Source organism: Marmota flaviventris, chromosome 3 (genome assembly GCF_047511675.1).
Source record: "Marmota flaviventris isolate mMarFla1 chromosome 3, mMarFla1.hap1, whole genome shotgun sequence".
Classification (NCBI taxonomy): domain Eukaryota; kingdom Metazoa; phylum Chordata; class Mammalia; order Rodentia; family Sciuridae; genus Marmota; species Marmota flaviventris.
This window is the reverse complement of record NC_092500.1, coordinates 170,270,906-170,283,202: the sequence shown is the minus strand read 5'-3', so window position 1 is coordinate 170,283,202 and position 12,297 is coordinate 170,270,906. Positions and strand designations below refer to the sequence as shown.

At 39.3% G+C, this 12,297-nt stretch overlaps 1 protein-coding gene across 1 annotated transcript in view; it reads right to left on the bottom strand.

The window, feature by feature from the left end:
• Positions 1 to 12,297, bottom strand: part of Elp3 (elongator acetyltransferase complex subunit 3) — a 79,160-nt gene that overhangs the window by 46,718 nt on the left and 20,145 nt on the right. The window contains exons 8-9 of the mRNA XM_027926977.2: positions 2,597 to 2,758; positions 379 to 505 (exon numbers count right to left, since the gene is read on the bottom strand). Of these exons, the coding sequence (XP_027782778.1) occupies positions 379 to 505; positions 2,597 to 2,758 (289 nt within the window). The remainder of the gene's footprint in view (positions 1 to 378; positions 506 to 2,596; positions 2,759 to 12,297) is intronic.

The window sequence follows — 12,297 nt, the reverse complement described above, 5'->3', positions numbered from 1 at the left end:
AAGTAGTGAAGCAAAGCATGACAGATTACATTAACAGACATTTAATATGTAAACATCTTAACAGAAATCAGGATGCAACTGGATAAATTCTTCTTACAACGTTAAATGAAAAAGCTATGAAAGAATTACCATCTCTACACAACTAAGCATAAGGGTGCAGGTGTCATATGTGCATAAACAACCTCAGCCCTAAGAAAGCCTAAGCATTAAAAGATCCTGGGAAGAACATACAAAACAGAGTGTGTCTGGGCTCTGGGGACTTCTCTTTTGTGTTTCTACTGTTCTATGGTGAGGAGGAGGTGCTGCCTCATTACACAAAGAGGGTATGAGGAGCACGCAGACGCATCCTGCATTGGCCTGGGCGAAGGGTACACTTACTGTAAACTGCTCAATGTCTCTTTCTAGTCCCACGTTTGGCAGATCAGGCATCATATGAGCCACAACTTTGAATCCGGAATCTTTGGCCAGGTGGAACGACTCACATACTGCCTTCACAGTGTGGCCCCTGAGGGAAGAAAATTTACTACCTGTTACACAAATAAACGGACATCAAAGTTTACAGGGGAGCACAGGAAAACAATATGTAAGCTCAAGAATCACATGATTGAGGACACAGAATCTTTTTATAAAGCCATTTTCTTTACATCCCTATCTCTGAAGGGGTCTAGAAATAAATCATTTTACTTCTGAGATATTTCTCAAAAATTTCTTTATGCACCTATTCAAAGTTCTGGAAGTAGATACTAGACTAACAAGAATTAACATATAATAAAGCTATCTGACTTAGTATCATCAATCAAAACAAGCTTACTAATGTAAATACCTATATTAAAACAAGAACAATGAGCTCAGAACCATGCAGAAGCTGCAGCTTGCTAAACATCCCTTCCTTTAAGACTTGTGAAATTATTGGTAGAGAGAGGAAAAGTGAAACCTACAATACAAAATAGATTTAACTGATCTGTTTGGAGAGTCCTTAAAGAAAAAATAGAAGAGAGAATGGTCTAGGACAAGGTGGAATCATTTGGGGCCACGTGGGTGAATCCTCTTAGCATCTGAGTACCATACCCACAAAGGAAGTGTGCCTCAGTAACCATTAGGGGGCAACTGAAGACTGAAGCCTGCCAATCCCTTCTACCCCAGGACATTCCCACTCACCACACAAAGACCCTAGAAGCCTGGACACCATTTCACACCCTCTGGATACTCCCATCTATTTCCATGGCTTCAATTTCTCATCTCCTTTTGTTAATGACTTCCAAAGTTCTCTGACAAAGTTAGATCTCTCTTAAGACTTCTACACCCAAACCCAACACTTCAAAGTTGCACTGTGCAATACGGCAGCCACTAGGTACATGTTGTTTTACAAATTATTTAAATGGATTGAAAGGAAATATTGAAAGGAAAGTTCCTGGGTTGCATTATCCTACTGAAGAGTGCAGATATAGAACATTTTGATCCATGCAGTATGTTCTGCTGGCTAGCTCTGTTCTAAAGCAAAAACCTTCAACTGTTTGTTCCACAAAAACCTACGATTTAGCATATCCAAAATGAAACTCATCTTCTTTCTGTGCCTCTGTGACTTCCTATTCCCTCCTACTCTCATTTCCAATCAGTCACCAAGCACTGCCCCTCACTTTTTTCCAGGATATCAGTATTTCCTGCTTAAATTACTCCAACAGCCTCCTAAACAGTCTGTCTCCCTTCAGCTTGCTTTTCGCTAATCTACCTCCCATACTGGAACTAAAGTGAGCTTTCTGAAATGCAGACCCGTTCCTATCTTAGCTCACAGCCTGCCTGCTGATTAGGGCCTGGCTCCGGAGGCCATCTCTCAGGGCCCCTCCTAATTAGTCCTCTGCTTGCCATGCAGTTCCATCCTCAGGAGTCTGATGGTATTTTCTTTCTGCCTAAAATAACCTTCCTCTTCTACACGGAACTCCTCTCCTCCCTTTAAGTCCTAGTTTAGATATAATTTTCTTCAGAAAGTGTCCCTGACCTTGGAGAAACTCTCTTTGCCTCTCCACAGAGACTTCTCTAGCACAGCCTGGGAAGAGGGCAGCTCTTCAATAGTTTTTCTCTTCAGTTCAATGATGCATTTCTAGGGGAAGAGAACTTTATTGGACTCTACCAACTCTTAAGTCTTTCTTTTTTTTACACTTTCTAATTCATACCCATTGTCTCAAACTTTTTTCTACTTCCCTAACAAATGAAATCATTTTCACAAAAACTAATTTTTTAAACGTCATCCAACTGCCTTCTTATCTAAACCCTTTTCTTTCTGCCAATTTTGCTGGCTTTCTCTCCTGCTACAGACCTACTGCTACTACTGACCTTGCATCCCATGTCCTGCTCCTCCACAGGAAAGGGCAGGGAGTGGTACCAGCATGTGTACAGGCTACTGGAAGAGGGTCCCCAGAGAAAGAATGAAAACAAAGGGAAGAGAGGATGGACTAAAGAGCGTGGACAGAAGGAAAGACTTGGAAAGGAGGAACCCAAACTTCTTTCTGAGCTAGCCAGAGAGAAGAGAGGACTGGTATGCATGCAGAGAGAACCAGTGGGAGAGGAAGGCTTGTGAAAGATCATTTGGCCGCCTTACCTGTTGGTATCCCTGGCCACATCTTCATAGACACTCTGCACCCCAATCTCCAGCCTTGTGCAGCCGTAGGTCAACATGTCACTTAGATGCCGCTTCATGCAATAATCTGGTCTAGTCTCAATAGTAATTCCAATACACTTTGTGAGGCTTCTCTCAGAATACCTGTAGAGCAAATGTAAAAACAACAAACCTGCTGCAGCTCTGGGTCATTTACTCCCACTCAGAGGACTGCCTTCTCTCAGTTCTATCAGTGTGAGACAATGGTTAAGAACATGGACTTGAGCCAGACTGCCTAGGTTCAAATCCTGGCCCTGCTATTCCTAACTACACAAATGGAATGCTATTAACCTCTCTGTGCTTTGGATCTTTATCTACAAAGTGCAGATAATAACGGAACCTGCACCTCACAGGACTGACATAAGTGACTAGCGCATCGTAATGTTATCTTCATTATCATTACTCTCCTCGTGCAGCATGCTGCAACAATCATCTCCTGGAAAACAGTGGTTTCAACTATGAAAACCTATTTTTCAATTCCTAGCAACCATTTTTCACATAAGTTAAAACCATCTGCGTTATTTATTTCCCATTCTGTATTTTAGAGTCATCTTAAGGAAACAAAAGGGAAAAGGGAGTTATGTGCAATGATCATAGCAATAATTTAGATTAAATGTCTTCTATATACACAGAAGTCTTTTTACCAAGTCTGTTTAATCTTAGCAATAACTTATAAAATTGGTAAACATTTTTAGTACTCATTAAAATTAGGCAACAGATTAGTATACCACTTTAGATTTAAGTTTTTTGAGTTAACAACTTTTGTGCTGGCACACAGAAGTCAGATCACTAGCTCAGTGGGTAGGTGAGGTGAGGGACAGGAGCTCACTTGGACCGAGGCCACCATCGGCCACATACTCATCAGTATGGAGTCTCCCACTAACTCTCTGTGGCGTGCCCTGTCATCTCCATTCTACAGACAGACACTGAAGTTCAAAGAGAATAAACAGCTTGTTCAACCAAGGGTCTAGAGCTAATAAAATCCACACCAGGATCTGAAGCTGGGCCACCTCCTTTAAAAATCCTTGCCACGTGTCCCTTAACACATTGCTCAGACAATGCAGCTGGGGATGCAGACCTTTCTTCCCCAACATCTCTGACCTCCTTCCTCTCAGTGCCCACTGTTACAACTTTCTCAATTCTTTGAAGAGGGTGAGAGAGACTTTCTTTTTTTTTATTTTATTTATTCATTCATTTATTTATTTTTGCCTTTATTTTCCTTCATTCTAAAGAAGTTTGTAGCTCTTTGTGGAAAAAGTAAAAATCACAAAATTTCCCCAATTTTATAACTACTCAGGCTCATTTCTTCATCTTAATTGTTAGTAAAAACGAACTTATTTGAATATGAATAATAATTATTAAGACAGTTAAGAATCAGTGAATTGGAAGACTAACTCTAAAGTCTTTCACTTTAGACATTCAAACTCTTTGGCTTTTTATTTCTGTGTTATATAAGGTTTTACTCAGAGGCAACATGTCAAAAGGTAAACAATGAATAGAGTTATTAAAAGATGAATTACTAGTCAAAAATGGGCTCACGTCTTATCAAATCTTGCCTAAGACAGGACACTCAGGCGTTGACTTCTCTGAAACAAGAGAATAAGAAAGTTCCATGCCTCCCAAACAGGCAGGTACCACGACATCAGTAAGGAGGAGTACACAGTGCCACAGGATAAATGAAACGCACCTTCCTCCAGCAGCAATTACTGGGCTTGAGGGAAACTTTTTGAAAAAAATCAAAATAAATATGTACATATCATGGAGAAAGCAAACTACATGATGCTTGACGAAAACAGAGGGCAGAAAACTCTAAATGAGTATATTTTTTAAAGTAAATGAGAAATGTCATAAAATAGGCATTCTGAAATTATATCATAACCTCCCCTATTAACTGATATTTTTTAAAAAGCCTGCAGTATTTCTTATTTTCTTAAGTGATGCCCTTAAGTTAGCGAGCCAGGTGGCACAATACTAGTTTGTACCACTGGGACAAACTAGAGGGTAGGCAATTACACCAGCGGGAATTTGTCTAGAAGAAAGGGGAAACTTCCCAGCTAATCTTCCTGTTGCACAGGTCACCAAAGGCCCAGGAGAGGACACGTGGGGAAAGCTGCTGCAGGGATGATAAGGTCTCTTCACAAGTCAGAACACAGAACAGGCAGAAGCAAACCTCATTCTCAAATATTTAACACCATTTCAAAAATATCTTTACTCTGGGGAGGACATTATCTCCTGCAGGAAGCAGAAATGGAGGCAGAAACAAATAATTAAAGTTGCTAAAAGTCAAAATTTTAGGTTTCTTTTCAGAATTGTATTTTCATCTAAAAAGCAACTAAGTAGAAATTCTTATCAAATCTGAACAACAAAAGTAATGCTTTATATAGTCTAATAATTCATTAATTCTGCCAATTCCTCTATTTTCCCTAGGCCATAGACTTCTTAGGTTCTTGGGCATACAGGAAATATATTAACTTCTAAGAGATGAAGCCAGGACTTTACCTTCGTTAGTCATAATCTACAAACTTTTCAGTATCTATAGTCCCAAAGGACTTGTACTGGGGTGTTCTGATTCCAATTTCACTGTTCTTTCTGTGATACCACATGGTCATTTTAATACACCTCCTATTGATGTGGGGTTATGCTGAATCCTCTGCTATTTTTTTTTTTTGTATGCCACAGGGGTGATGGCGACTATAACAATGCTTATGTTCTCTGGCAAGCATAACTTAAGTCAATAACTAATGGTAACAGAATTTTTGAATAAATAGAAGGTAGGAAGTAGGGGTGGAGAGAAACAGGACAATAACCTGGGAATTTAAAAGCAAACAAGACCATGTTATCCAGTCTTCAAAACACAGATTAAATACACCTTTCCTATCATGCCGTTTTCCTAGAACCCAGGGTAAGAACTCTGTGCTTCCACTCCCAAAGCTCCCTGTCATACTACAATAGCTTGCCTTGTTATTTATTTGTAAACATGTCTTTCTCTCCACCTAGACAGGAAGCTCCTAATGGGCTCGAAGTCTAAAGAATGAATACCCAAATTAGGTGAAACTGGGGACAGAGGAGGTCTCTCCTCACTCCCACAGCAGCCTCTCTCAATCTTTCCTTTTATCCACCCTTAGAAAGGGACCCTCCCTAGGTCAGTGATACTGCAAACTAAAAATACACTAGTTTTTAATCCCAGAAATGCTTGAAAAATCTAGCTGCAGGGATAAGACACAGAGAAAACTCTAAAAACCACTACAAAACAAAAAGCCAGAGTGGTGGAAATATAAATAGATATAGATGACTTCTTGGGAAGAGTGCTTCTATTTCTGGAAAGAGGCAAGCGGCCTGTAAAAGTAGCATCTATTATCACTTACTGTCTCCTGCACTAAAGGCCTCAAGCAGGGCACTGTTGGGAGACAGCACACTGCTTTTAAAATCCCTTTATCTTCTGGAAACCTCCTTTAGATTCTTTACAAGAAGGCTGTGGCATCAAAGAGAACCTCTCATTACTACCAATCTGCTGCAGTTCTTTAAAAACTTGGTCATTTCTGCTACTGGATGTGCCTCAGTCTAGGACTACCTGAAAGCTTAAGGAGCTCTAGGCCCAGGGTCCCAAAAGGCCAACAGGATGTTACCTACACAGACAACCCAAGCCCTCAGACTTAACTGCTCAAAGCAAACTGCGAAGTAAATAAATGGCACACAGAAGAAATATTTACCTTCTTTAGTCATAATCTACAAACTTTTCAGCATCTACAGTCCCAAAGTGAGTCAGTAGAATTTATGACTTCTGTGCAGAGCCAAAGTTGTCTGGATTGCAAAAAACACTTGTTTTTGTTATAATCCCTCAGTTGTAGCAAATTCCTTTTTTTGCTATGATTATATCTGGAAAATTCCTCAATAAACTGTGGTGTTCCACCCAATGCTGCATTAGTGATATATGTAATTTAAGAACTGGGTATTTGATATGTTCAAGGAATTTAAGAATAACTCCCCACCCCTATTTTTTTGAGATATTGGTCAATTGGTCTTGCCCTACACAAGGTGAGGAAAAGAGGAACAGAATCTTGGTTTTTAAATGAGTATTACCTATGAAAAACCAACCTGACAACACTGTAGCTTAGAGTCTAAACTCATTATGCCTTACCCACGCTAGTCAACAAGGCTTATTATACAAAAACATCCCATGACATTTTTTATTCTCTTTCTACAGGACACACACACCACTTTATAGTCCCAATCAACATGCTGATTAGAAAAGAAAAAACATCAGATGTTACATTCTTTATTATAACCACCTTGAAATTTGAAGATTATACACATAAAAGCATTACAGAAAACTTGTCATTGTTAGAAAGTAACTGCTAAATGAAAAACAACTTGTAAACACATCTTTTAGATAAAAAGTCTCATTTCAACAGAAATGTCTGAATCACAGATGTCAGAGACAGAATAATATCAGAGACAATTTAGTCCCACCTCATTTTTATGGATGAAGAAATACAGAGCAAATAAGTGATTTATACCAGGTAATAATGATAAGTAATAACAGAAATAAGCATGGCCAGGTGTAGTAATGGGCACTATAATCCCAGCTACTTAGGAGTCTGAGGCAGGAGGATGGCTTGAGCCCAGGAGTTTGAGACCAGCCTGGGCAACATAGTGAGACTCCATCTCAAGGGGGAAAAAAAAATCTAAAAACTTGAGTCTCCTAATTCTTTTTTTTTTTTAATTTTTTCTTTTTATAGTTGTATATGGACAGAACACCTTTATTTTGTTTATTTTTACGTGGTGCTGAGGATGGAACTCAGTGCCTCACACATGCTAGGCAAGCGCTCTACCACTGAGCCACAACCCTGGCCCTCCTAATTCTTAATAAAAAGCTCTTTCCATTGCATTCAATTAACATTCAATAAGTGTCTTCTATTCTTAAGACATAAGAGATCCTCTCTCTTAAGAAGACAGACCCTATTAAAGGATATTGGAAAAAATACATGATATGGAATTAGACAATAATGGTATTCATTAAAACATTATTCTTCCTACTGAAAACCAAAGTAAGAGTAAAATTAAACTAGTAGATATAAATTCAACCATCAATATAAACTGATTTATCAATAATTACATCAACTGTTAACAGACTAACCATTCCAATAAAAAGACAACATCAAAATTTTGGACAAAATCCCCCACAAGACCCAAGTACTACAGACTACAGTCTGTAAGAAACCCATTGTCAGTATAAAGGTACATGTGTGTGGAAAGTAAATGAACAGAACAAGATAACACAGGACAACAGAAAGCACACAAGACTACAATGGCTGAATTAATATAAAATAAAGAAAACTTCAAGTCTAGGGTTACAAAAGGACATTTTGAAATTATAAAGTGTTAACTTTTATCCATAAATTAGAAACTCATAACAGTAATGTGTATTTACCTAATAACAAGCCTTCAAAATACATGAAGTAAAAACTAAAATAACTAAAAGGAGAAATAAACAATTCTTGAATCAGGGTTGGAGATTTTGAAATCCCTCTTTCTTAGCAATTGATAAAACTAGACAAGAGTAAAAAAAATAAGACAAAATCCCAAAGACCAGGACAATCTGCTACCACCCAACATTCCCCAAAGGCCCAAGTGAGAGGCCTGCTCCCCAGCTTGGCCCTGTTTGAAGCACGGCCCAGTGGAAGGCCTTCAGGTCACGGAGGGCTGCTCTCCAAGAACACTGTGGGATTGAGGACCTTTCTTCCTCTTTCTCTCTCTCTCTCTCTCTTTTTTTTTTTTTTTAGTTATAGTTGGACACAATACCTTTATTTTATTTTATGTGGTGCCAGGGATTGAGCCCAGTGCCTCATGCATGCTAGGCAAGTGCTCTACCACTGAGCCATAACCCTGGCCCCTTCTTCCTGTCTTTTATGTCCTGACCAGAAGGCAGCAGCTTTGCTTAGCCACACTGTGTGCCAGGATGTGCTTCTTTGCCACAGTCCCAAAAGCAATGGGGCCAACTGACCAAGGCCTAAAACCTCCAAAACTCTTGAGCAAGCCCAAATCAACCTTTTCTCTTTGTGAGTGGATTACCCCAGGTGTTTGTTATAGTGATGGGAAGGCAACATATCCTCTGAATAACACCCAAAACCACCTTGACTGAACTGATCCTTACAGAACTTAACACCTAAACCGTTGAATGCACATTCTTTTCAAATACACATGCCATATTCACCTAGAGAGACAATATATACTGTGCTACAAGATAAATCTTAAAAAATTTTAAGAATGGAAATACTGAGTAGGCTTCAATTCATGGATATACAATTCATGGATCAAATAAGAAATATAGAGTATCAAATATATTTAGAAATGAATAATAATTAAAACACAAAGTATCAAAATGCAGGTATTCAGGTAAAGCAGTGCTTAGAGGGAAAAATAGCATTGTAAATATTTATAAGAAAAAAGGTCGAAAACAATGGCCAGGCTTCTATACCCAACTTGTCACTAGAAAAGGAAGAGCACTGAAAACCCAAAGGTAATGAATAAAAATAAAAACAGAAATAAATGGAGAAGAAATAAACAACATCCAAAGAACAATAATCAAGAAAAAAAAGAGAAGGTAATTGAATCAACACCAGGGCTGAAAGAGGGGTGATCACTAAGTTCCTACAGAGAGTAAGAACATTCTGAGAGATAATATAAACATAATCCCCAAGTCTGACAACTTGGATGAAATAAACAAATTCCTTGAAAAACTTACTAAAAAGGACAGGGATGAAACAAAATCTGAGTAGCCCTGTATCTGTTAAAGGAATTAGTGAATCACCTAAATCTCCCATAAGGAGAATTCCAGCCCAGACAGTTTCACTGGGGAATTCCAGCAAACACTTGTGGAAGAAATAACATTGGTCTCACATGAGCTCCTCTAGAAGACAGAGGAGGAAACAATTTCTTACTTGCTTTGTTGAGGCTGCACAACACCGATACCAAAACCTGACCAAGTCTGTATCCTGGCTGGCCAGACAATGCTAAGGACCCTTGTTGCCGTCTATGAAGACCGAAGTAGTGATGGAAGGAAGTAATCAACACATCAGTGAGGGGGAGGGAGTACGGGAGGTTCTGAGGCCTGCCTGAAGAGGGCCAGTGCAGGGCCAGTCCCAACTCTTTCAAGCCTGCGTGGGTTGTTTGTGCTTCCTTCATAGCTGTGCAAGTCTATGAATCTGTCTTTGGGGCCTGGAACCCAGTATTCCCTAGCACTCTAGCTTTTCTAAGACATATAAGGACACAGTTGGAGGATTTAAAGTCATCGATGGGGGAAAAAAAAAAAGAGTTAAGGAACGGAAATCAATTAAAAATTCCAACGGAGAATGTGTGACTCACCCACTTCTTAATGGGTAACTACCCTTTTAAATTGCATCTTGTGAAAAAAGCCAAGGAGCATTAAAGATGGAATGTAAAACTGCTTCTGGGCAGAGCTGATTAAAAAGGAATAAAACTCTTCTAAAAGGCTGTTTTAAGTTATTTGGCAACATATGCATTCTGGTGAATGGGTGATTCAGAGCCCACTGATGGTCCTTTTCCAGAGCTATGATTTTTAGGGGATGGTGGTCACCAGTGAAGGATGCTCTCCAGAGCCTACAGGGGAGTCTCAGAGTAGCTGACAGCCATGAGTGGTCAGCACTGTGTTGATGCAGTGAATTCTCCCTGTCTGCTGTGTCCTTGAACAGACCTCTGGCACTAAGCTTTCCAATTTCTCCATCCACAGGGATATTGTGCACTGCTTGGTACTAACTTGCACAAATGATAACCAGACTCACCTTGTTGAGGCTTTCCCTGCCCTGACTTCTCTCTCTTGCATTAAGAAGTAGACCTTTACTCAGGTTAGACACAGGAAAACAGGAACACCTGAGCTAATAATGAAGCTGGGCCCTGTTTTGAATAAAAACTCTTAACCTTAAAAACTGTTGATTAGCTAGGGGCAGTGATCACACCTGTAATCCCGGTGACGTGGGTGGCTGAGGCAGGAGGATCGTGAGTTCAAAGCCAGCCTCAGCAGCTTAGTGAGACCCTGTCTCAATATAAAAAATTAAGAGAAGAGCTGGGTATGTGGCCCACTGGTTAAGTACCCCTGGGTTCAATCCCCAGTACCAAATAAAACAACAAAATTAAAAACAAACAAAAAAACTGTTTACTCATCTGCCACAATATGTAATTTTAACCGAGTTTAAAATGAATCTTTAAAAACACCCTTCTAGGCTTGTGAAAGTCAGTGTTACACCAGTGTGGTTAGTAAGCAAAAACAACTAATGTCAATTAGCAATAAAATGAACCTGAAATTTATTACCTACATCCTTGAGGAAGGGGGCTATCCTAGTAAACCAACCGGCTTTCCTGAACACCGTCTATGCAAGACAGCAACAGCAAGGTTAAATCCAAAGAATCTGAACAAAGCATAGTATTTCAAAGACAGTTTTTTTCTGGGCTGTTCCTTATTTCCCAATGATGCTAAGATTTGAAAATAATTTTCTTTTTCCTGTTCTCTAGTGCTAATCAGACTACTATTTCTACAAATAACACAATTGTTTCTCTAAGAATGAATAACAACCCTATTACAGCAAAAACCCTATTAAAACAAAGCAACAAAGAGTCCAAAAATTGGCTTTTCCACATTGTCTCAGTGTATGGAGACCAGAACAAAATATGGAGTGTGGGCTGGCAGACTCAGTATGACATTATGAAGGGTTTTATGGCTCCTGGATTGTACTTTTATTATTTCCTAAGAGTCATTCATGAGATCTATCGCAATGAGGGCTCAAATCAATACAAATTTTTATCTGAAAGTAAAGTGTGTGTTGCCCTCTTGAGGTAAACTCAAGAACAGAAATAACAATGCTGGCTTTGCCTCACTTGCCACTGAAAGAGGCTTTGTTCTCCAAGGGCTTTTTGGACAAACACACTGCCATCCAGAGTTAGCTAGCCATCACACAAAACCCCATTTTTACCCTAGTGACATATAACTTACACTCCAACACCATCTGAAACTAGAACATTTCTGCACATATAAAACTTCCCAAGAATAAAGCAAAATTGTTAAAGAGTTTCAAATGATGAAAGTGTCAACTAGCTGCATCCTAGAGATCAAATTAGTTGGCTGCTTCAGATGATCAAGGGACCAAACTGCAGACTGTGGAAAGCTGTGTGTGGCAGACTTTTTGGAGGGGGCAGGCAAACATTTAAGATATTTATAGCTCAATTTTACTCAATATGCAAGATCATCGACTCAAGAAATCTACACTGAGAAAGGAGTATACATAAGCTCAGGAAGAAAAATTAAATGGTCTTGACAGATCACACCCCCAGAGAATTTTCAGAGCTGAATGAATTTCCGTCAGTCACCTTCTGAGGTAATTGTTCCCTCAAGTCACATTTTTTTCTAAGCTATAGTTTGATCTTTCAGTATTAAGAGGAATGAGCTGGATTACATCATTACTCCTTAAAAGTTTGAAGACTTCAGCGTTTTACTAAGCATGACTCATATCCATGAATGATCAGGTTTTGAATGAGCAGTAAAAATAGTCATCATCTCATCCTGCTTCCAAGCCCCTGGGGAACAGATCACATGACTGAGGTCACAGAATTCACCTGTCATATTACCTAGG